The 25,051-nt window shown below is 50.0% G+C and overlaps 1 protein-coding gene across 4 annotated transcripts; it reads left to right on the top strand.

Moving 5' to 3' along the window:
• The first annotated feature begins 14,399 nt into the window (after nucleotides 1-14,399).
• Nucleotides 14,400-24,784, top strand: PRR7 (proline rich 7, synaptic). 4 transcript variants are annotated; one of them, XM_081850260.1, is made up of 3 exons: nucleotides 14,400-14,633; nucleotides 22,120-23,215; nucleotides 24,058-24,784. In XM_081850260.1, the coding sequence occupies exons 2-3, from the start codon at nucleotides 22,807-22,809 to the stop codon at nucleotides 24,444-24,446; spliced, it is 798 nt and encodes a 265-aa protein (XP_081706386.1). In that variant the 5' UTR covers nucleotides 14,400-14,633; nucleotides 22,120-22,806; the 3' UTR covers nucleotides 24,447-24,784. The 4 variants fall into 4 exon arrangements, with proteins under 4 accessions (XP_081706386.1, XP_081706388.1, XP_081706385.1 ...); XM_081850262.1 differs by lacking the exon at nucleotides 14,400-14,633 and adding an exon at nucleotides 14,905-15,650 and having other exon boundaries at nucleotides 22,902-23,215; XM_081850259.1 differs by lacking the exon at nucleotides 14,400-14,633 and adding an exon at nucleotides 14,910-15,650.
• The last annotated feature ends 267 nt before the right edge of the window (nucleotides 24,785-25,051 follow it).

Here is a 25,051-nt window from a genome sequence, read left to right as displayed (position 1 = left end):
TGGCATGTATCACGGTGTCTAAATTGTAACTGCCCTGATTGTGCCGGTACCAAAGTACAGGAGGCAGCAAGCTTACTCTTGGAAGCCTGAGCTGACCTTGAATAGGGTAAGCATCTAATCAATGTCAGATCAATTACTCACAACCAGTCTGTCTTTGGGCTGAGCTTTGATTTCTTAGCCCTACCATCAGGGATGTGTGGGAATCTGTTGCTCAACCACAAGGGGAATCCCCATAGCTGACCCAATATATTTTAGCACCTGAGGCGAACCACAAAGTGGTGCCCCTCCTCACCAGGCAAGAAGCATGACATCAGGAACAAGGGGAGGAGGGAATAAAGAACAACGTTGGGATTCGCTGCCCTTGTGGTCGCTTCTTTGAGCCTCTGGTGGGCTGGCCCTGAGCAGCCCCTGAATTCTTTGTAATGCAATGCAGGCAGGCCCACTTGCTGTAGCCAAGGACTTGCATGTGCTTTGTGGCCCTCATCCAGCCCGTCACTACTTGGAGCAGGGGTAGGCAACCTAAGGCCCAGGGGCCGGATGCAGCCCATTCGCCTTCTCAATCCGGCCCGTGGACAGTCCGGGAATCAGCATGTTTTTACATGAGTAGAATGTGTCCTTTTATTTAAAATGCAGTTCTGTGTTATTTGTGGGGCATAGGAATTTGTTCATCCCCCCGCAAAAAAATAGTCCAGCCCACCACATGGTCTGAGGGACGGTGGACCGGCCCACAGCTGGAAAAGGTTGCTGACCCCTGACTTGGAGGCACCTATTAAAGCATATTACTTGGGTCAGCATAGAAGGTGTGAAATAACTGAAAGGAGCCGAAGCTGCTCAAAACCAGTTCTTGCCTAACAGGAGAACTGGTGTTTTGCACTTAACAGCACTAATCCAGGGTGGGAATTCAGCATTGCACTCTTCACTAGCAGGATTCCTTGCACAGACACTGGGTTAATTGAATTGGGGCCCATGCGATTTATGGTGTGTTGTCACTCTTCTTGGTAAGAGTGAGCCACTGAACTTATAAGGTTCTCTGAAATTAAAATTGGATAAATCGTACATGTTGATTCAGCTTTCTTTGTTTAGCTAGCAAAAAGAATCCATTGGAAATACCTCCAGGCTGCAACTGAAGGAGTAGCAAGCTGTTGAGAAAGCAGCAGCTTTGGAGCTGAAAGACACCCACAATAGATAGGCCTTTAATACCCAGGCCCTTTCTGCCCAAGACAGTTTATTCACTCACTACAGCTGCAGGAGCATAACTTCTAATTAGGGCTGCAATGTGTGGCCAATTGATCAGAAGGAAACCATTTTGATGGCTTAAAATGAGATCCCCATTTAATCAGTTGGCAGATGTTATCTCTCTTCTTTTTTTAAAAGAAGTGTCTAACAGTGTTAATTGAAACTGCATATGGCAAGCAACACTTTAGAAGAGGTATTGCCTTGTAGGTGAGAGAAAATGAACTGCCTCGTTTAAGATGATGCCTCCTGCGACACATCTAAAAACAAGCTAATCTTTTCTGCAGAACTATTTTTTCTCAGAACCAATCTTTTGCAGACTTAACTGCTAAAATTGTGATTTGTATGACTGAGTCTGCGGTTCCTTTAATCAATAGTACCCCAAGTTTGAATGTTCTCGGATTCAGCCTGGATAGCCTGTGCTCTTGATGAACATAACCTGCACCCTTTTGCAATCACTGCATAATTTGTCTACATTTATTGTGTTTAAAGTCTGGGTTCACTTTACATTTTCTAATCCTCTGCAGAGCTTAGCATCTAATACCATTGGGTGTCTGTACAGCTATGCTGCAACAGATGCTTGTTCTCATACCTCATACCTTCATACCTGGATTAGCAGGTAAAACATCTTACACTGTATTTCCCCGACAGGCCTAGCTTTTGACATTTCAGCTTCAGAAGAGAGGTTGATGATGGGCATGTAAGCCTGCTGCCATATATAACATAATCACTTAACAGGGTAACATTTAGTTTATGTTAAAACAAGTCATTGTGAGGGTGTGTAATAGTGCTCTCTGTTGGGCTGACTGTAGCTAAAAATAAGAAGAGAAAAATCAACGTTCTGTGCCAGGGAAACTTGCATTTTGTGCTTAAAACAAATTACGTCAATCCTGAAACTAATTAATTTGCATAATGTCAGTATTGCACTATTTTTGGTATATGCAAGGTTCAGATTAATTTGGCAAAAATGGGATTGGCAGGGATGGGGTGGGCAATGGAGCACAGATAATGAGATAGGAGGAGGAGGAGGTTTATGCAGCTGCCTAATTATGAACCCCACCCCCAAAAAAGTATTTCCAGGGCATGTATGCCAGTCAACTATTAGTTGAGGGCTCTGGTCTTGACAGTTCTTGGAGGTGGGAGCTCTTCCCAGAAGAGACTAAGGATGGCCCAAGGTTTTGGTTAAATAGCTGTTATCAAGAATCCTCACTGTAAGCGGCTGGGAGCGGGGGGGAGAGAGAGATCTCTTCCCTGTTCTTTCACCCTGCCAAGAAGGAGCGAGACACGATCTCCGTGCTGCTGTTTCTCCCCGACGACGTTTCCAAGGCGATGAGAATGGCGGAGCAAGGGGTGAGCTGAGCAAGCAGAAGCAGTCGGCGCTCTCGCTAGGGGGCGCGTGATTCTTTCCCGCTCGAGCCTCCTGTTGCTTGCAAGGGTTGCGCCGCGGATGGAGGCAGATGGGGGTTGAGCGGAAACTGCGGCTGAGGGCTATTTTGAGGGGGGAAGGAGGTCGGTGGTGCGCAGCACGCGAGGTAGTCTGATAGCACATGGGATTCCTGAGGGCTTCGGCAGCGTGCGTCGTATTCTACGTCGCTATGCAGGAAACATGCTTAGCTTTCCTTTGTGGCTGGGATCGAATGGAACAAAAAGGGGTTGCTTTATTTTTGGGCCACACACCTCAGTCTTTTAAGAGTTTTGCTACATTGTTGCGGATTATAAAACTTTTAAAGAGTCGTGTAAGATCAACTATCAGTAGATTTGCCTCATTTGAAGGTGTTTTTCAAGCAGCAGGTTGGTCTATGTTTCAGTAGATCTGTTGAGGTTATAGCAGACGTGGCAATAAAGTTATATCCTTCGTTTTGGGGGCTCTCTGTGCCTCGGCCTAGCTAGTTCAGCCTGTTGGGCCTAGTAGCTGTCAGTATGGGGGTTTCTCTGAGCTGGTGATGCAGGTGCTGTAAATTGAGAGAAGGAGGGAGGAGGAATCTGCAGGCCTGAAGAAAGAGTTGGGCCCTGTAAAGAGTTTATATATATATATATATATATATATATATATATGCTTTCGTAGATTTTCACGGGTACAGGAATGCAGGTTTTGGTGTCCTCGGGTGTCTTCCCGTGTAAAAGTTGGGGTGTCTAGGCGACGTAATTAAGGAACAAAAGAAGAAAAGGCACACTAGCCTGGGAACTTCCTCTCTGCCCAGAACATTGGAGGCTATACACCACACCCCCTCTACAGTATTTATAGGAACTCAAACACTGAGATCCTGCTCTGTTCCAGTAACAAGAAGCCGAAAGCACCAGCCTGAAGATGACGAGTGAGACCTCGTCGAAACGTCGCCTAGACACCCCAACTTTTACACGGGAAGACACCCGAGGACACCAAAACCTGCATATATATATATATATATATATATTTAAAACTGAGAGAACTAGCAGTTAATGATCTCTGTTAGAACTTAGCAGAGCTGGGGCTGAAGAGCTGAGCAAGAAAGCGCTCAAGGGCAGAGGGGAACTGTAGCTGCTGGAGATAGGTTTTGAGTTCCTTGCTGGCTAGGATATGCTCAAACCAAGATCTCTGTTTGAAACTATAAGGGGACATATTTAGCAGGGGGATATATCCTGCCCCCCGCCCCCCATATATATGCCCCTCATCCATAGCTGTCAACTTACAGATTTATTATTATTATTTATTATTTATACCCCGCCCATCTGGCTGAGTTTCCCCAGCCACTCTGGGCGGCTCCCAATCAGTATTAAAAACAATACAACATTACATATTAAAAACATCCCTGAACAGGGCTGCCTTAAGATGTCTTCTGAACGTCAGGTAATTCTTTATCTCTTTGACATCTGATGGGAGGGCGTTCCACAGGGCGGGCGCCACTACCGAGAAGGCCCTCTGTCTGGTTCCCTGTAGCCTCACTTCTCGCAATGAGGGAACCGCCAGAAGGCCCTCGGCGCTGGATCTCAGTGTCCAGGCTGAACGATGGGGGTGGAGACGCTCCTTCAGGTATACAGGACCGAGGCCGTTTAGGGCTTTAAAAGTCAGCACCAACACTTTGAATCGTGCTTGGAAACGTACTGGGAGCCAATGCAGATCTCTCAGAACCGGTGTTATGTGGTCCCGGCGGCCACTCCCAGTCACCAGTCTAGCTGCCGCATTCTGGATTAATTGCAGTTTCCGGGTCACCTTCAAAGGTAGCCCCACGTAGAGCGCATTGCAGTAGTCCAAGCGTGAGATAACTAGAGCATGCACCACTCTGGCGAGACAGTCCGCGGGGAGGTAGGGTCTTAGCCTGCGTACCAGGTGGAGCTGGTAGACAGCTGCCCTGGACACAGAGTTAATCTGCGCCTCCATGGACAGCTGTGAGTCCAAAATGACTCCCAGGCTGCGCACCTGGTCCTTCAGGGGCACAGTTACCCCATTCAGGACCAGGGAATCCTCCACACCTGCCCGCCTCCTGTCCCCCAAAAACAGTACTTCTGTCTTGTCAGGATTCAACCTCAATCTGTTAGCCGCCATCCAACCTCCAACCGCCTCCAGGCACTCACACAGGACCTTCACCGCCTTCACTGGTTCTGATTTAAAGGAGAGGTAGAGCTGGGTGTCATCTGCATACTGATGAACACCCAGTCCAAACCCCCTGATGATCTCTCCCAGCGGCTTCATATAGATATTAAAAAGCATGGGGTTTGAAAATAAGGGATCAGCAGCCAAAATAAGGGATTTTGCTTAGCTTATGCACGTTGGGGCTGCCGTCGTCCTGGCGCGAGGAGTTCCATCGGCCCTTCCCCAACCGAGAGAGACTCTCGCCCGCGGGCCCGGCATGAGGCAGTTGCGGCGCTGCTGCGGCCGCTGAAGCGCCGCCCTTCTGCGTCCCTCCCCCCCTCTTCCTCCTCCCTCAGGCCACCGCCTCAGCCGCCGCCGCCGCCACTGCCTCCGGCTTCCCATGGCAGCGCAGCAGAAGTCTCGCAAGAGAGGGGCTGCCTGCCCACCCGCCGCCACCCATCTCCTCACGACGCGCCCCTGAGGGGGAAAAGGGAGAGATGAAGACACGGCAGCTCATGCGCACGCTCTCTCGAGGTGGAGGACCCCGAGCCGCTGCTTCCCTCCTGAGCCGGGTGAGCATGAAACCCGGGAAATTTAAGGGACATCATCAATCCGGGACAGCAGTGGGAAACGGCGCTGGGATAAGGGAGTTTCCCTCCAAATAAGGGACGGTTGACAGCTATGCCCTCATCCCTGAGACTACAAACACTCAAACAATAATAGCATGTGGTGTCCTGCTTCTTCCCTAAGCTAACTGCAGTCCATACTGAAAGTCTGCACTGCAGGCACTACTGACCACAGTGTAAAATGGACCACAAGCTGAGTTGTGCTTAGCAGGCAGTGTTGCTGAAGAAGCCCAGTGTTTGAGAGGTATCAGTTCTGGCAGCACAAGTTTGATGAGGGGGCAGGAATGGATAACTTTCAGGATGATGCAAGGGCCCTTAGATTTGTCTTGTCAGTGACCATAGTAGGTAAGATCTCCTAACTCCTGTGGAGAAACGACCACACGGAGCAAAGCATGCTTCGTATTCATTTTTTGTTGCTTTGATTGTGCGGTGCCGGTGGGAGGGGGGAATTGGTGCCTTTGGAAAATCTGCTTTAACACGCACAACCACCCAGTCTTTTCACCTCAAATCCTTGCAAGCGGCACTTCCAGCACCTGCGCAGCGCTGGCTCTGTCTGCTCTTTCGGAGGCTCATCTTGTTTACACGAGATTCGTCGTCTCGACATGACAGGCCCCTTAACTCGGGTTTTGCTTGCACAAGGGGAAGGGTGGGAAGTAAACACGTGGGAGGCTGAAATGCGTTAAAAAGGAGGAGAGGAAGCAGCCTCGGCTGCGGAGGAGTGCTTTCCTCCTTGCCGATTGGCGCGCCACTGCCGGAGCTGGGGCGGGGGGCTCCTTCCCCTTTCTTGCCCCGCCCCCTGCCTTGGCGACGGGACGTCCTGTACCTCCGACGGACGGGGCTCCACACGGTCGACGCCCGCCCAGCCTTGTCTTGGAAATCTCCAAAGAAGGGCATTTCGCAAGCTCACAAAGGCCGTTGTTGTTCCATTGTTGAAATGCCCTTGTCCTGACGAAGTTCTTCCTAATCTTGACTCAGAATCTAGCTTCCTGTCTTTTGGAAACGGTGATAAAAACCATTGTGTTTCTACCCCCACCCCCACCCCCACCCCGATCTATCCAACCAGGATGGAACAGGAAGAGCCTTTTATTTTCCCTTTTTGCTTCTTTGGAGAGTGCCTCGTGGTGTTGCTTGTCTTTTCCTTAACTGTACCTTTATACGTGGTGATTGTGGGTTGCCCCTGCTGTAAGGGAAAGTGGAGGGTGAAGTGAGGTTAGGAAGAGGAGGAGGAAGAGGCTGGCGCTGGCTGGGTCATTTGAAGACATCTCTCTACCTCGGCGCTTAGCAACTCCGCTTCCTTCCCAGTGACAGCTCCGCCTCTCCGATCGGGAACAGTATGTGGGGTGGAAGGCTGTCTGCCTAATTCTGGAATCATTTACACTGACTTCAGATCTGCCAACTGCGGCTGCAAAAGGACGGGGAGGGGGGGCGCTGTGGGAGAGAAGAGAAAAAGATGAAGGCCCCTTTGCCATTCTTGCTCTGTAATTTACACAAAGGCAAAACAAAAACCAGCTCCCTTTTATAGCTGAGTGAAGAGTACCGTACTTGAACCTCTAAGGTAGTGGCTAACCAGGCTATGACTCTCCTGTGCTTGTTTGACTCCAACTCCCAACAGCACCCAGCCAGCATGGTCAATGGTCAGGGATGAGGGGAGCTGTAGTTGCCTACTTCTGCTCTAGAGGAGTGCTGCGGGGGGGGGGGGGAGAGGAGAAATAGCATGGTGCTTTCAATCACAAATGTTTCTGAACGAAACAGAAGCTCACTGTCACCTCCCCTTTCGTTGAGCATTGTTAAGTGGGAATTTTGGTTTCAGATTGCCATTTTTAAAGGGTGTTCCAAAATTTGATGAGCTTCAAAAAGGCACAGGTGTAGGGACACTTGAAGGCTGTAGGTCCAATTATTTAGGCTGTCAATGTTCATGGAGCTACCTCATTCACTGCAAGTACAGGTAAAGAAGCTCTAAGACATCTTCTGCATTCCAAAGCAGCTTCAGGAGGAGATGCTTTGCAATGTGAATGGCAGGGAGTGTTTAATCCTTCTGCTGTCCACTGTCTTCCCCCCTGCCCCTCAAGTAAATCCCAACAGCTTCTCACCTAGCTGATTTTACTTCTGCCAGAGTTCTTACCTGGTATCTACCTCACATGAGTACACATGTTTCAAATTGCAACTAAACAAAAATACCCCAGTTTGCAAGGATGGCACCCCAAAAAACACACTTTGCTCAAGGAACAGAGCAGGTCAAGCTATTAGTTCCACTGTAGTTAATGGGAGAGAAACAGCTGAGTTCAACACAATTGGGTTTAGATGAGCTGAACCTTTGCTGGAGTGTGCCTTATGAGCTGACACCTAAACTGGGCTTCCTTTTGAGGATGGGGCCATTGAAGTTCTGAAACTCCTTGCAAACAATTGTCTGAGATTGGGTGGGGGGGTGGAGAGATTGATCCCAATTCTAAGAACCATGTCCCAGCTACATTTTCTGCAGTGCTTTGCATGAAACTGGTGAGTGCCGTTTGTTATCTTGGGAACAGTTGCCATAGAAACAGGCGGAGGTGGATGGATTTTTTTCCCCAGCCAGCAGGAAAAGGGGGCATTTTAGGGTAAAATCCCTTCGAATATTTTAACTGAGGAAACTCAGCAGAACCAAACTCTCAGTCCTAGAGAGGAGGTCCAACACTGGATGTTTGGTCTCCTGGAGAAGCACAATGCATCCACAGCAGGAGCAAAAATAGGGAAGGGAGTTGCCTGCAAATGGGGTCACGGCAATCTTTGTGTTCCATCAGTCATTGTTATTCATTCTCTATAGACTTATTCCCACTCCCTGGACAGCCATAATATCACACCTGCACTAGCCTTAATACTTGATGGGGTAAAATATATGAAGCTGCTTTGTACTGATGCAAACCAGTAGGACTGATATTGTCTACCTTGACTGGCAGTTCTCTATGGCCTTAGAGAGGGACATGTCCCCCCTCCTCCCCAAGCCTTGATCTTCTCTTTTTGATCCCAGTTCTACAAATGATGTCAAGTATGCATTGAACTGGTCATTTTTTCCAACAAATGTTGCTACTCAGGCAAAAGGCTCTTGTGTCAGCTAATAGACACCAAGTTAAAACACACAAAAAATTCAACGTAAATAACACACAAGAATCACAAAACCTTGACAGCAATAAAAGGAAATCACAGAAGTAGCAATGGACCATTTATCCAATGGGCGATTCATCCAAATGTCATCCTCTTAAATGGTTTAAATTGGCTCAGTCAACTGACCAAGTGAGTTTCTTTAGGCAAATCATTCCCCAATGAGGTTTCTACTTTCAGGGAATGGGCCCTGCTCCTCATTGGCCTAAGCCTTCTTTTTGAAGGGAACAGTACCTCCTCAGAAGGTCTCAAAATAATGGTGAGAAATGCTGGAGATCACGGTTAGCCTATGAATTCATGAGATGAAAAGAGGGCAGCATCTAGCAGTGAATCCTGAAAAGAATAGCCAAGTGTGATATTGCATTAACTACTTGCTCCTAATTCTAGAGGAAACTATCCTTCAGCTCTCGTACATGAACCTAACCAGGACCAGTCTAACAGAGGTGAAAGCTAGAGCTAAAATAAAATTGTCCTCATAAACTGTACCAAGAAGCAACTCGGTGTGCTTTGATATCCGCTAGATTTTTGATATCTAACACTGGATGTCAGGATTTGACAGTATAGTTGATTCCAACTATTGGACACATTGCAGAAGACTGCTTAAGATTTCACTTTCACTAACATAGCCTATGAGACATTATCAGTGGTATCTGATATATATAAATCTATATCTATGTATGATATAGATCTGTATATGATATCTAAATAAGAATTTTGTATAATTTTCTCCACTATTAATATATCTATTTATATGTTCATCATTTGATAGCTGATAGTCAACATCAGTTGACAATTATCTACATACGTTCATATTTAAAATCTACATTCCAAAGGAGTTCAGTTAATTCTTTGCAATATTGCAATCATTTTTTTATCTGTTCTTGACATGAATTGTTTACTAAGATACATTTTCTACAAGGTTCATGAATTCATAAAGGCAAACGACTGATCAACAAAAAAAAGAGAGGAATAAAAGTAAATTTGTCCTACTTAGCAGGCACTAGAAAGTTCCAATATGATATAATTGCCCCTTAAGTTGCTATTCTCCCAGGCAGTTCCATGCAGATCACATACTTTTTCTGTCCAAAATATATAGTTCACTATGGAGAAAAAAATTATCTGAACTTCTTTGGTAGGAAGGGTGGGATATAAATTTAATAAACAAATAGATATTTTAATGACCTGGGTTGGAGTGCTGCAACAGCTTTCTCTTTAACAAGACACCTGGAGATAGCAACATGTGCAAAAATGAGACAAGCTCTTGACACAGTACACTTAGAAAACTAAAACTGCCTGAAAATGGAATAAGTACAAGTCTCACTCAAAAGCCCTAGGACACAAGATACATTCCCTCAGAGATAATTTGTGGATAGGGACAGAGCCACAACCGAGCAGCCCCTTTTATTTCTGTCACCCCTTTGTCATGCGCCTGAGGTCTGAAGTGTTCACTTGCAAAGAGCATTTGAAATTAGGCTGTGGGCCACAGGTTGCCCATCCCTGCCCTATGAAGAACAATGTGCTGTCAACATAGCAGTGGTAATTGTGAAAGAGGGCCAGCCCAAGACATTTTTGTACCTGAGGTGAACCACAAAATGGCACCCTGCTCCCCACCAGGGTAGAAACTGGGAGTGAAGATTGACATCAGGAACAAAGGGGGAATAAAGATCTACATCAGGATTCTCTGCCCCTTTGGATCCTGCCGCCTGATGCGGTCCCCTCACCTTGCCTCATGGGTGGGTGGGTCCTGTTTGGAAACAAGCTACTTCTTAACTGAATGCACCAAATGTGGAGAAGCCTATCTTTTTATTGTTGCAGCCATAGGTGTAAACATGATGGCAAAGCATAGAAAAGGCTACACCTCTCTTTACCACAGACGGGGTGATACATGCAAGCTCTTCCACATCCATAGCCAGAGGGTTTACCATTTATTGATTAGATTGCCACTTACAAAATAGCCTATTAAATGTCTGACAACAACCATTTAAAGAGACTGCTCAACAGTTGAAAGCTCTTACAATCTGCCACGCTTTAAATGTTGAGGCAGAAAACTGCAGTTAGAATCCCAATGCTAAAACTGGAAATCTGGAGAGTTCAAAATGTCCCCCAGATCCCAAATCTGCTTTATTCCAAGCCCAGCCAATGGACTCCCCCCCCCAACTGTTCACTGCTGGCCTGGCAATATGGTTCCCATAAAGGTATTTTAAAACCAAGCTCCCCTTCCCTTGACTCTCAATTAAACTGGGCCTATGCTACCCTCTTATCCCTGCAGCAACCTGATGTCCTGCTTCTTTTCCTGGGATGAACTGTGGGAGGCTTCTTTTCAGGGTGAGCAGCGCTCTTAGCTGTTGCTAGGAAACAGCTCCTCACTCGGCACAACACGCGGCTGATGGCAGCAGCTTTTTTGGATACTCCCTCCTTTCTCTCAATTCTAGCCATGACCTGTTCAGTTAAGAATCTAGCAGCAAACCTGATTTTTTAACTGGGTTGTGGTGGAGTTGCAGTTGCAAGTGTTGTGTGCCCAAGTCCAGAGCATTATGAGACTGTGCTACCCTACAGTATGGCACATCTGCAGGCTCCCAAAGTCTTGGGGCTTGTGCACACTTCGAGGAAGCTGGGGTCCATCCAAGCAGTTTTCTGTTTGCATTGCCACTTTTCCCATTAAAATCCACTCTTTGGTGCTGAATTGGAGCAAATGTCATTCCACAGAAAACCGGATTGACATTTGCTCCGACTGAGTGGTAAAAATCGAGTTTCCCTGTGGGAAAATGTTGGGACACGTAGAAGTCTGGATAAGCCCTTAGTGTGATCTTCCCTCAGTGTCAGTGTTTCTCAAACAGTAGGCCAGGGCCAAGTGGAGATCTGCCCACTTCCAGGTAGGCCTCAGTGCCACCATCTACTCGGTGCCTCCCTCACTTGCCCATTCCTTGTGGTGTAATATTTTGGCTGAAGACCTGGAGCAATATCAGCACCAGCAGTTCCCCACATACTGTGTAGAGGTGAGGAAGGGAGGGCCCCTCTTTTAAGGGGTGAAGGCCAGAGATGTTGTTGAACAAAATTAAGAGAGATAAAAGGTTAATTTCTGTTTAAGAATAATACGAAATGGGGGGGGGGTCGAAAGAATGGGGACATAAAAAACTTATGAGGGAAAAAGTGAATGTAAAAGGACAGGGAATGAAAGAGTGGCAGATATAGTACAAGTGTAACAGGGAAGAAATTGCAGGTGAATAAAAATATTTTGAGAGGCATGGTGGGGAGCATCCCATTCCCACCTGTGGGAAACCTGCAAGCAAAACCTGAAGACAAGAGCACTCTCCCTTCCAGTGGCTTTCAAGCAACTGGTATTTAGTTGCATTACTGCCTCTGACCGAGGAGCAGCCATTGATAGCCTTCTCTTCCATGAATTTGTCCAGTCCTCTTTTTAAACCATCCAAGTTGGTGGCCTGTGATATGTGAAGAAGTAATTTATTTTATCTCTCCTGAATTGTCAAACATCTAGCTTTACTGGATTTGATGAGTTTTAGTGCTGTGAGAAAGGGAGAAAAAGTTTTTTCTCTATCCACTTTCTCTAAGCCATGCGTAATTTTATAAACTTCTGTCATGTCGCCTCTCTTACTCGCTTTTTCACTCAACTAAAAAGTTCCAAATGCTGCAACCTTTGCCATGACCCCCCCCCCCATTTCATTCCCTTGGTCATTTGGGTTGCCCTTTTTTCAACTGTTTCCAGTTCTACAATATCCTTTTTGAGGTGAGGCAACCAGAAATGTACACATTATTCCAAATATGGTCACACCATAGATTTGTATAACGGCATTATGATACTGGCAATTTTATTTTTGATTCCGATATGATGCAGGGTCTAACATAACTAAAGTATGCTAGTAAAACCAGGGAAATATGCTAGAAGGCTCCGGTGTTCAGTAGATTTTTGCTGAAGAATGGGCATCCGCAAGTGGCCTGTTCCAGTAGGAATACAATGTTCCATGCACAACGCTGAGTAAGTCCCAGTTCCTACCCACACACAGGAAGTGCCATTCTGGGTCACATTCCACAGGGGGCAACAGCCACAGCACAACAGAGCTGACTCACGACATGTAACTGTTTGCTCTCTCGGAGTCTATCCCATGATGCAAGTGAAGATTGCTGGACAACTCAGTGATGGCAAGGAGTGTTCATTCTGCTGTAGCAAAGGGAGCAGTCAAGTAGGTACATCAGGACCCTTAGCAACTGAGAACACTTGACATCTATTTCTTGCATCACACAGCTTCCCATGCCCAACATGGCTGCTGACTTTGCCCGGTATGCTGCACTTGGTAAGCTGCTTGCCAATGCCGTCTTGCTAGGTGGCAAGGGATTATTTTTTTTGTCACACCCATGTTGTCCAGACACCTTGGGCAGCAGGGAGGTGGTAACATTCTCAGCACCAGAAAGCAGGACATTAGAGAGATTTCAGATTGGTGCCCAAGGTGCCCTGGGGTGAGCTCTCTCAGACTGGGACAATGTGGCCACCTGGGTGATGTGACAGCATGCTTGCCTAGGCACATCCTGTGGGTCTGTCAAGTGGTCATGCCACTTTGAGGATGCAGCTCAGTGGAAGAGCATCTGCTGTGCATGCAGAAGGCCCCAGGTTCAATTCCTCGCATCCTGAGGGACTGTCCCTCATCTAAAAGCCTGGAGAGCCACTGCCAGTCAACAGTGAGCAACAATGGCCTGACTCAAGTTTCAAGCCAGCTTCCTATGTGTGTCCACTGTCTCCCTTCCTCGCCATTTCCTTTAGGGCGATCCATCCCCAAGTCCCAATACCCTTGCTTTGCCCCTACCCTGTAGTGAGGTGACAAGGTTATCTGTCCACTTACATTTCCCTGACAGGACTCCTCACAGCTCCCCTTCCCCAGGCTTCGCCAGGCTGGCACGACACTTTTCATTAACTACTACTGAGTGGCAGCTTCGTGTTTCTCCCGGCTCTGTCACCATGACAGCAGCACAGAGAGGCCTGCAGGCTGCATTATTGCTGCCATGGTGTGTGTGCGCCCCCCGCACCCCACCCTGCTTGCTTCTCTGCAGTCAGGAATGACAACTGTCAGCTCTGCAGAGAGCACATGGCTGAGGGGAGGAGGCATTGCTGACCAGCCCCAGGCTCTTCCGCAGGGCTCCTTGCAAATCCTCCAGTAACAATGACCCAGGCAGCCCTTCCAGGCACTATTGCCAGCCCTCTCTGGTTCATGAGGTGAAAGCGCCTAGCACAAAACACAGCCGGCATCAGAAATGAGGAACAGAGCACCCAGGGAGTGTGGTGCAGTGATCCTTCCAAACAGCTAATTGGGTCTTTACAAACATTTAAAAACCTCTGTGCTTGATGGTGTGCAAGTGGTTAAAGGCCAGGATCTGCCATGCTGGCAGGTTGGGTGTTTGTAAGGGGTGATGAGAGACTTTACAACCCCTAGTTGGTAAATATCCCTCACACCTCCCAGACGATCTGCAGGGAGGTTAGACAATGGGCAGAAATGGTGGCTGAAAACCACAAAGCAAGGGTTATTGAAATTCCTGACTTGTTCTTTATAGCAATAAGTCACCAGCTTTGCGGGGAGTGGATCTGTTGTACAAGACCTCCATGTATGACCTGGGATTTGTGCCAGTACAGTGTGTGATTATCCCACCGCAAAAGCCGTCAGCAGTTGGGAAGCACCCTCTCTTGAACAAGGTGTCGGATTGCTGGCCAAGCCATGCCACATTCCCCTGGAGGCCTCCCTTGGCTACACCCACCCCTCCTTTCATACCCACCCTTCACATTTGGGTTAAGAAGGAGAGGGGGCCAGGTAGGGTAAGGGCAAATTTGGGCATGGGCTTTCCATTGTTAACCCTTATCTTGCACCATTTTAAGGAGAGCCTTTCGACATATGCCTCACTTAACTGGGTCCCCTGGGGGACACCTGCACTGGGCATTCCAGAAGAGGAAGGAAAGGCCATGCCACATTAAGAAGGCATCTGCCTATCCACAGGGGGCCTCCAGAACCCAGATCTGAGAATAGCAGGGGATCTGCAGCATGCGTGTCTTCCCAGCACACACCTCAGCGCGGCACGTGCGGTTTTAGGTAACCCGGGGGGGGGGGTCTCCCCCGACCCAAGCCTTTTCTGCTTTCTTGAGGCTTTGCTGTGTTGCTGCTCACCAAGACAAGAGCCTAGGAATAGATTTCCTCTTGCGTCTGTGTGCCTTAGGGTGGCGGAGGTGGGGGGAAGGAGGCTATGAATCAAGGCCTCGGTTCCAGGGACTATTCTTGGCTCGGGAAGCGAGGAGGGAGAGATCACGGATTTCTCTTCGGAGGGCTGGGGGGGCCTCGGAGGTGCTTTTGCCGGATTTTCCCTGCTGCCTGGCGTTCTCCCCACCTCTGCGCCCTCCGCTTTGGCCCTGACGTGCCGAGGCTACAGTCGTGACGTCGGGAGGAGAGGGAGAAGCCCGCCCGGATCGGAAAGGACAGCGAGGGAGCCAAGCGAATCCCGGCAGGAAATTCCAACGAGGAGCAAAAAAAAGCAAGCAAGCAAGCAAGCAAAGGAGCCCCCAAGATCAGCGAGCCCCAGGCGCTGCTGCCACTGCTGTTTGACGCTAGTTAGGTCGCCCTCCCGACGACCCCCACTGCACCCCACTCCGGACGGCCTTGGAGTCCCGGGGTTTCTCCTAGGAAAGACCCGCGCGCCGTCCCCACGAGGCTGCAGGCCCCCCGAAGTGGGCAGGAAGAGGCTGGCGAGGGCCGCCGCCGCCGCCGCCGGAGGGAGGAGCCAGAGGGCGGGGCCGGCAGAGCAAGCAAGCGAGGGAGCGAGCGAGGCAGGAGCTGGAGAGAGAGGGAAGAAGAAAGGAAGAGACGCGCGAGCGCTGGCGGCGGCGGCGGCGGCGGAGACAAAGGGAGAGCCCGGCACCGCCCGCGTGGAGCTGCCGCGTCGGGCAATGGGCAAGGCGAGAGGCAGCCCACCCGCCTGACGCCGCGCTCTCCTGGCCGCGCCTGCCCCAGCCCCAGCCCCGCTCCACGCCACACCGAAGCCGAAGGGATGGCTCTGCCGGCTTCTCGAGATGGGGCTCCTGCGGGCGATCCCTGATCTCGGCGCTGGAAGTGACGGTGAGGACGAAAAAGGCGAGAGACCCTGTGGGAGTCACCGGGGGCCCATCGAGGCGAGGAGGCGGCGGCAGCACCAGCCACCTGCCAACCGAGGCTCCTCTGCGCTTAGCTGCCTGTCTCCTCCTCTCTTCTCCCCACCCCACAGCTGCCCACAACTGGTGGAAGGGGCCCGGCCGGCCGCCCCTCTCCCCACGTGCAGCTGCCCCTTAAGGTGCCAGCAGACAGGACTGATGGTCTGCTCGCCCCCAAGCGAGCGGGGCGACCCCAGGGAAGACCCTCCGGGGTTGCAGCTTCGACGCCTCCTGTTGCTTGGGCACCTGGGGACTTGGCATAGCTGGGGAACGTGGCGGCGTCAGCCGGCGCTGGCAATGGACTTGCTAGGAGGCGGTTGGCAGGTTGGGGAAGGAAGGCGGGGGGGGGGGGCAGGAGAGAAGTCCTGCGCGCTCTCGCCTGCCTGGGTTGAGCGCGCACCCATCTCTGCGCTGTGGGGTGTGCGTGTGTGCGCTTGGTGTGTGTGTGTGCGCGCGCGCGCAAAAGCCGCCTCTTCGCAACGCCAGCTTGGTAGGTGCATTCAGCTCAGGATCGGTGCCTCTCCTGTTGGCTGGAGTCGCTGTGTTTGCGGGGTAGGGAGGATGATAATGGGCACTGCCACGGGAGAGACGCTATTCCGAGAGGTGGGAAGCATCTTAAGCTAGCTGTAAGCACCGGAGATCATCATGCACCAAGACGGGGGAGAGTGGGAGGGCCTTGCATAGGCCCACTGGGTTTCCCCAAATGCAAGCAGCGTCAGAAGGTTGCTTAAGTGTTTTGAGTGGACAGGGTTAATCGGCCTTTTAGAAAAAAAAAAACCCCAGATAAATGGCCCCCCTCCCCATCCTTCAAGAGAAGGAGGCACCATAGCTCAGTTGAGAGATCAGGCCATGGTCCTTGTTCCCCAGTTATTCTTGCTCTGATACTAATTTCTGTGCCCCACCAAAACACTTGGCCAAGGAACTTTAGCTACTGTCAGTCTGCGAAGGCAACACTGAGCCAGATCAGTGGTCTGATTTTAGTATAAGGCAGCTTCCTTTGGGTGACAGGCAGTGGCTAAAAAGATGTCAGTGTGTTAAACCTGACCTCCAGGGTTTAATTTATGCCTGGGCTCAGCCCTGGAATTTGCTTTCTAGGCTGCATCTTGATCCTGGACCATAAGATGGAAAAGCAGGACATTATTAACCTTTGCAGGCTGCCTCACGTGGTCACTATCAGGAGTCAGGTCTTTTAGGGCAACAGGTAAAGCTTATCAGGCAGGAGACAGCAGAAATTAAGTGCCCCTGGAAGCCATAGTGGTTCCTGGACTCCCACTTTAGGAGTGGATGCGTGCATGGCTGTGGATTGCCAGAGGGTCAGATGGACATGCTCAGTGGTCTGTTTGACTTCATGTGTATCAGTTTTAATTTAAATTAAGCTTGGGAGCTTCTGTAGTGGTGGCTAGGTAGGAAAATGTCTTTGTAAGAAGTGCTTGCCTTGAATTTGAGGTGCCCTCTGTGCTATCAGAGAAAATAATTGAGAGCTTGTTCAGTTTCCCATTCAATGTGGACACACACACACACACACACACACACACACACACACTCTGCTGCCCAGGAATGTATGTAGCCTACTTGTGCACAAGGGCTGTTGGTGTCATCTGCATGGATGAGCAAAGCTGGTGTGCAAGAAGAAGCCACAGCCTGTAACAGTCCTGGTAGGGACTTATTACCTGTAAAGGCACCCTATCTTCAGAAGCCAACATGTGTCCTGAGCATATGTCTGAAGATGAATGGGGAAGGGAAGGCCTCATGCCCACAAATGGTGGATCTGACATTGGAGAGGCAAGGAAGCCCAGTGCTCCAGAATCGCCAGAGGTTCCAGCTGCAGGCCAGAGCAGTCCCTGTTCCGGATGGATTGGCTGCCTGTGCTTTTAAGGTGGACTAGTCCTTTTGATGCAGTGCTCCTCCCTCCCTCCCTCCCAACCCCCAACCCTCCAGCAGCCGTAGCCAACACAGCACACCAGTCATCTCAGTGTCCCGTAGATGCCAGCCTTGCACGAGGCCAGATTCATGCTGTGGAGGAGTCCTTGCCAAGGTGCTGCTAAGTCTTTACTTTGACATTTATTGTCGTGATTTGAGGCTGGGATCTGCATTGCCCAGCACAGGCGTAGCTGTTCTCTCCTATTTGAGGAGGAGGGGAGGCACTGGAGTCTCAGGGAGCCGTGCACAGGCCCTGTTGCAATTCCCTCCCGCATCACCAGTTGCAATGCTTTCTATGCAGAAACCCTCAATCACATACTGAAGTGCATGTCTCCATACCCATCCTCATCTTATTAGGGACTTCTAAAAACACACACAGAAAGGATATTTATAGGTAAAGATGAGCTACATTTGCAAGAACCATCCTTGCCTTCTCTGCTGGAATGGACGATTTTTATTAAGTATCTTAAACAGGATGTTAAGGCTGCTGGTGGAGGCATTGCCTTGAGAAGACCTTGGTACTGAGGACCGTGGGATCAGTAAGACAGGGTCATATAGTAGGTTCACTTGGAACACAAGTAGATCCCTGCTGGATCAGACCAGAGGCCTAGCTACTCTAGCTTCCTGTTCTCACAGTAGCCACCCAGTTGTTTTTGGGAAGCTCACAACATCAGGGCAAGACCCCTCTCCCGCTGTTGCCTCCCAGCAGAGGCATTTATTGGTCACTGGTTTATGGCCACCTGTAACTGGAGCTTTTTGTCCTGCAGATGTATGAATATTGCACTGGTCTCTGCTGGGATTATACTGTTCTCATGTACAGCAGAATATTCAGGGAGATCGAGGCAGCTCTGTGACCTCTTCCTTCTGGCCAGCAGCCAGCAATCTCACCGAGTACCAAGGTTGTCCCAGGTGGAGGTCTGGCACTGTGACCTTGTCTTTGTTACAGAGTTCTCTGTGCTCTGCATTTAGAAAGTGTCTGCAATTCTATACTTCTTCGGACACAGGTTGTGTGTGTGTGTATGTGTTTTTGCACTCAGTTAATTCTAGGAAAGCTGAAGCTTTGTACAATTAGGCAAATCAAAGCAAGCACCCAGGTGAGCCAAAATTGGATAAGATGAGGTAGGCTCTCTCAGATGGCATATTTTGAGGTACCATCAAGGGGAACCAAATTGTCAGTGGTTTTCTTATTACCATTTTTCTTTTTTTAGATATCCTGGGAGATTTTTTTGGGTCATTTTGCATTATACTTTCTTCTAACCAATGGGAAGGTGCAGAGAGCTATGCACAACCCTGTAAATCTTCTCCCTGGCAACTGAATATCCTGTTCATCTCCCACTGTGGCTTTTGAAATTTCTCAGATTCCCCCCCCCCCCGTCTATTCATTACATTTATTTCCCTGCTTTCCTCCGTGTTACTCAGAACCACATACCTTGCCCCTCTGCTATTTTTTCTTCACAACAACCCAGTGGGCTGGGCTAGGCTATAGGATAGTAACTGAACCAAGATCACTCAGCGAGTTTCATGACTGAGTGTGGATTTGAACCCTGGTTTCCCTGATCCTATCCCAGTACTCTAACCACTTAACCAGTCTGTCATGACACATTGCTTAACCTTACAAGCCTGCCTTCATGGCAATAAAGGTTAGAAACATATTTTAAACATAAAATCTGGTCTTCCCGGAAAGCTGAATTCAGTGCCTATTAACAAATTTCACCCTTGCAGCCTTTTTTGTGGGCATTTAGTTAATGTCAGCTTGCTGTTGACCTAATCACGCAGAAATTTTGTAGTTCCTTAGAAAATCCTGTTTTTAATTAGCAGATTTTGGGGGAGAGTAAACTGGGAGGAAGGGGGGGAGCTTGACTTCATCTTGGCAATCTCCCCTGTTGCTGCCATATTGGCAGCTGCAAAGTTGTTCTTCCTGGGCTTGTTTTAGCTCAGTCACACTTCCTTGATGGAGCCACCAACTGGGACACGTGCATTCAAAGAAGGGACAAAGGACATTCCCACTCAACCCATGTTTCACGGGCTGCTTCATTTCCTGTGTGGATTCAGCCACCCACCTGCTTACCCAGTTACACTTCCTTTTCTAACTTGTGGCCACCACTTCTGAATGTAAACTTGACAGTCGTAATGTAACTTGTGTTTTTAATAATGGGCCTGCACATAGATAAGTAGAAAGGCTTATTTATGTGCCTTGTCAAACATTCAGAAGGCCTATAGCTCAAGGTAATATATAGTTCAGTTGGCTAAGTCCCAGATGGAATATTTTGGGACTATATGGATAATAACAAATGAAAGGATCCAGACAAGCACCACACAGGTGGCATTCAAACCCAAAACTTTAGTATAGGGCCATTATGAGGAAGACGTTAAGCAGTGGCCAACTGTATTGAGGCTAGAAGACTGACATTTCAAGCATTTTCTGTGATTGGCTGGCCTGTGGTGTCTCTTCTAACTAAATAGTTTAATGCTTACTGGTATTGATTTGCACCTGCCTTATGATGTATGGCAGGCAGGTGGAAGGTAAACAGCAGCCTACTCAGACCAGGGTCCCTGTTTCTGACAGAGCACTCAGTGCTTGTTGACTGATGGGCTTCTTACAAAGAACGCTTGGCCTTGATCTGACCTGATGTGAAGCAAGAGAACAGATCCAGGAACACAGCTTAGTTGCTAGCTGTTAACCTTAACTGTTAATGGCTGCTGATCATGCACTCTGGCTCTGTACATTTAAAACACACCAACAGGGTTGGCAGCTGACAGGAGGCTGAAGCTCAGCCCACTTCTTAAGTTTTAGCGGCTGGTTTGGGCTCTGATAAGAAGGCTGGCTTAGTGTAAGCAATAATAAAAGCTTGCAGGCTTATCTCTTAACGCCTTGATATGGTGGGGAATACCCTCTCAGCTGTGTTTGAGGTGACAGTGAGATACTTTTAAAGGAGAAATGGAGTTGTTCCTCAGTACAGAGTTACTCAGAAAGGTCTAATCCCAAATAGGTCCTGTTAACATTTGGGGAAGTTATGATGACACTTTGAAAGGCCATTCTATGAATGGTGCTTACAGAGATTCCCAAGTTAAATAATAGGGTGCACACTAGCTAAAAGTGGGCAACAACAGGCCTCTCTACCTGGCCCTTGGTTGCAGCCTCCCTGCCTAGGCCACGCCCCCTGCTGCCCTGTTCTGCAGCCTCCTTAAGTGTGTTTGCCTGGGTGGAATGTGGAATACCTCTTGCTGCATGTGTGCCTGTCCAGAATGCAGCCTAAGTGTACAAAGGCAAGATTCAGATCACCTCATCCCCACAGCTTGTGATCCACTGCAGTATACATGCAGGAGGAATTCTCCCTCTCAAGTGATTGTGATTTCCTGAAATGGGGTTCTAGGATGAGTCCATTTATGAAATATCCTGGGAATAGCGTACTTACTTGCCTTGGTTTATGGTGGCCTAGCTACTGGCAGACCTCAGAACTAACAAGCAATGAACTAAGCAGGCGGGAGGAGGGTGGAGGTGTAGCTGATGGTGGGGCCTTTACCTGATGCAAGTGTCAAAGTTCAGTTTTAGCTCAGGGCGACCTGCTTCACGCTTAGTGGTCCCTAAGCTGCATTGGAAACAGCTTTGCTATGAATGGGAGGTTGTTGGTTGGCATCCATTACCTGGGGGTAGGGGGTAAGCGGAGGCAGAGAAGGAGGAATCAGCACACATCTTGGCAGTGGTGTGTGATGTGCCATGTGGAGAGCAGTCCCTTGAGGGGTGAAGCTGTGACATGTGTGGGCAGGAGGCTTCTGTGATGGTTTGTGGATGAGCAGAGGAGTGCTGTTGGGCTAGCAGTGCCATCAAGAGGAGAAGTGAGGTAGTGCTCTGGTACTTGTCTTCTCTTGGCCTCTCCTGGTGCTTTTGTGCCCTGCTGTTTTGTGAGTTCTCCCTTTCACTGCCACAGCAGCAGCAGCAGGTCTGGAATTTGGGTTCGCTCCATCCCTGGCAGTTTATTGCCTCAGTCGGAAATGGCCAGGGCAATGGCGGCCCACAGCTTTGGTTGCAACCTGTGCAAGGAGCATGCCTGAATGCCATAAGCCCAGCCTGATCTGTGAGTGTTCAGTGCATGAATGAGAGTGGGTGCATGTGATGGTGAGTGTGTGGGCGGTACTGTGGCCGCATGAAAGGGGGCACATGCTCACTTGGTAGTCACAGGCTTAGATTGCTGGACAGGGGTCGGAGGCTGTACAATACACCCAATTTAACCAAAAGCTTTCCTCCCCTCTACTTTGCAGTTGCAACTGGTGGGAAGCCAAGCCAAGCCGCAGGCTTTTGTGCTCAAGGGGAGGGGCAGTGTTTGCAGTCAGGGTCTAAGCTCTACACCCCTTCATTGGACCACCAGTGGCTTGTGCTCGTTAGCTGGGGAGGGGCTTAGAGCAGGCAGGGTGGGTTCTGCAAAATAGCACTTGTCTGTCCCCTCCTCCAATCAATGGCATTGTCTGTCTGTTTGCAGGGAGCAAGCTCCTGTCGGAAGTGCTGTTGGCCCTGCAAAGCCCCGAGCCAGCAATGGGAAGAAGTTGGGCTGGGTGCTGGTGTTACTGGTCGTGTTACCCCAAGTATCCAAGAACTCAGGCGTTTGAAGAAGAGAGCACAGGCCGTGCCCATGAGCCTTCCCAGCACTCTCCTTTCCTCCCTTGGGCTCCTTTAGGAGCCAGAACTCCCCCCTCTCCGTGAAAGGCCCAAGCCTGCGCCCCAGTCTCCGGCCAACCTCTTCCATGGCTGCAGTTGTGGAGCACCTCCAGGAGGCCGCGTAACTCACAAGGGGCTGAGCTGCTGCAGACCTTGCTTCCACTGCCTTGACTGAAGCAGGGCCTTGTTGGTGGTGGCCCCTGGATTGTACTGTGGCTGAAAGAGAGCACCCTACACAATCTTTGGGGAAAAGGTGAAACTGGACGTACAAGGAGAGCTGAGGGGAAGCTTGTGATCCCCTCAACATGACTGGGCAGCAAGGGAGGAAGCAGAGCAGGCAAAGGCACCCGCAGAACTAAGCCTAGTCCCTGCCTTTTTGCAGAAGACCCAAAAGTGGGGGAAAGAGAGAAAAAGTCTCCTGCCCACCCGCCACCCCCATAGCTGGAACTGAATAAACTCCTTGGCTTCAAAGCTCGTAGGGCGAAATCTCTGCCAGTCCTCCGGAGCGAAGATGGTGATGTCCCACGGCACCTACACCTTCCTCACCTGCTTTGCCGGCTTCTGGCTGATCTGGGGGCTCATTGTGTTGCTATGTTGCTTCTGCAGCTACCTGCGGCGGCGCATGAAGCGGCGGCAGGAGGAGCGGCTGCGAGAGCAGCACCTGCGCACCCTGGAGATGGAGCCCCTCCACTACGAGGGCTATGGGGGCCCTGCCTATGGGGGCTCCGGCTACGGGGGCGGGTACATCAGGAACCCGCCGGGCATCGCGGTACCTCACCGACTCCGGATCGAGCCCCATCGCCCTCACCTCCCACCCCCGAGGCCGTGGAGCTGCAGGCATGGTAAGGGCACCCGAAGGGGACTGAGCCCACTCCTGGTGCAGAATACGGTCGCGTTTGGGAGGAGCGCTGCTTCTGCAGGTGGGTAGCTGGCTGGCGAGAACAGGAAGTCAGGCCGTTGTTTCATCTAGCATAGGACGGGCTGCACTGGCTGGCAGGGGCTCCCCAGGGTTTCACGCAGGAGTCTCCCCGCCCTCTCTGGAGATGCTGGGGATTGAACCTGCAACCTTCTGCATGCAAGGCAGATGCCCCACCCCTGAGCTACAGCTAAGGGAGCCAAAGCTGCCTCCAGCAGGCTTAAGGGTTCAGCCTTTAGACCAAACTGCTATTCACTCAGAGCTTGCAAAGTTTCAGCTTAATGGCAGCTTCGAACAAAATATGAAGGAATGAAAGAAAACATTGCTTTGGGCAAAGTCTTCTAAAAGTCAGATAGTTGTTTATTTCCTTGACATCTGACACGAGAGTGTTCCACAGGGTGGGTGCCACTGCAGAAATGGCCCTCTGCCTGGTTCCCTGTAAATTCACATCTCGCAGTGAGGGAACTGCCAGAAGGCCCTTAGAGCTGGACCTGTGTCTGGGCTGAATGATGGGGGTGGAGAAGCAGGGAGGAAGTGGGCAGGATCTCAGGAGGCTTATTTAAGAGGAAGGTGGGGTCAGAATGCCCATTCTGTGTATCCAAAGTCTTGCACCATCCCTGATCCCATTTGCTTGTCTGTGAAGTGTAGGTCTGTGGTTGTAGCCAGCTCTTGGGTTGTGATAATAGAGCTTAGGGTGTTTGGGTCTCTGTCTCTCCCCAAACCTTGCTCGGGACAGATGAGCTTGTATTTTGTATGCCTGGGGGGAAGAGAGCAGGCAATGGATTGATGGCACGCTTAACTGTATCAGTTCCTTGCACTCGGTCACTGTGATTGCTTTGCTTGCAGAACCAGATCCATCCAAGCCACCTTGCTACGAGGAAGCAGTGCTGATGGCCGAGCCGCCGCCGCCTTACAGCGAAGTGCTGACGGACACGCGCGGCTTGTACCGCAAGATCACCACCCCCTTCCTGAGCCACGAGCAGCCGGAGAAGCAGGAGCAGCCGCCCAGCTACAAGCCCCTCTTCCTGGACCGGGGCTACAGCTCAGCGCTCCACCTGCCCAGCACAGCCAGCCGGGGCCCCACCTGCACCAACCTCTACTTGGAGGCTGAGCACTCGCAGCGCATCTTCCCCAGCTGGACAGACTCAGAATTCAGCGCCAGAGACAGCTATGAGCCGGGGCCCTGGCACCTGCCGGTCTCAATGCCTTTGTTTGGCAGGACTACTGCAGTTTAGGGTGGACTGTGGCTGCTGCTGCACACAAGCTGGAGGATCCCGGCAGCCTGTTTGTTCCCTTGGTCTGCGGGAGCCACCAAGCCTCTCAGTCCGAGCCTTCCAGCCATGTCTGGGCCATGAGCCCTCGCAGTGCAAAGATCCCCCCCCCAGTTGCTCTTTGACCTCCTGGCCAGGGTGAGATTGGGGCTGGTCTCCCCATCTCGCCCACTTCCCTTTTTCTGGGCCCGCTACAGGCTCTGTTGGTGCTGACTGCAAGGGGGCCTTTGGGTTCGTTTCCTATTTTTTGTTTGTTACATTTTGAAAATAATAAAAGTTTGTGGAACCTGATTTATTACAAACCTGGTGCTGGGTGGTTGATGAGTCGGTGCTGCGAAAATGGTGGGTGTGCTGTGCTTTTAAAGATTCCCATGTGCACTGTGGAAGGAAGTGAAGCAAGCCCATTCCTAAATAATGCCACAGAATTAGGAGGATGGAGGCCTAGGCATGTTCCAGAAACACATACCTTTGTTGGCAGCGACATCTAGTGGTGAGTTCTCCTGCTCAGGCTATGACTTCATGCAGGGCCCACTACAGACCACACAATGCCACGTTCAAAGTGTTCCAAT

The sequence above is a fragment of the Podarcis erhardii genome, assembly GCF_964252035.2.
Source record: "Podarcis erhardii genome assembly, chromosome: 2".
Classification (NCBI taxonomy): Eukaryota; Metazoa; Chordata; class Lepidosauria; order Squamata; family Lacertidae; genus Podarcis; species Podarcis erhardii.
The sequence above is the reverse complement of the archived record's forward strand: the minus strand, read 5'-3'. Positions and strand labels throughout refer to the sequence as shown.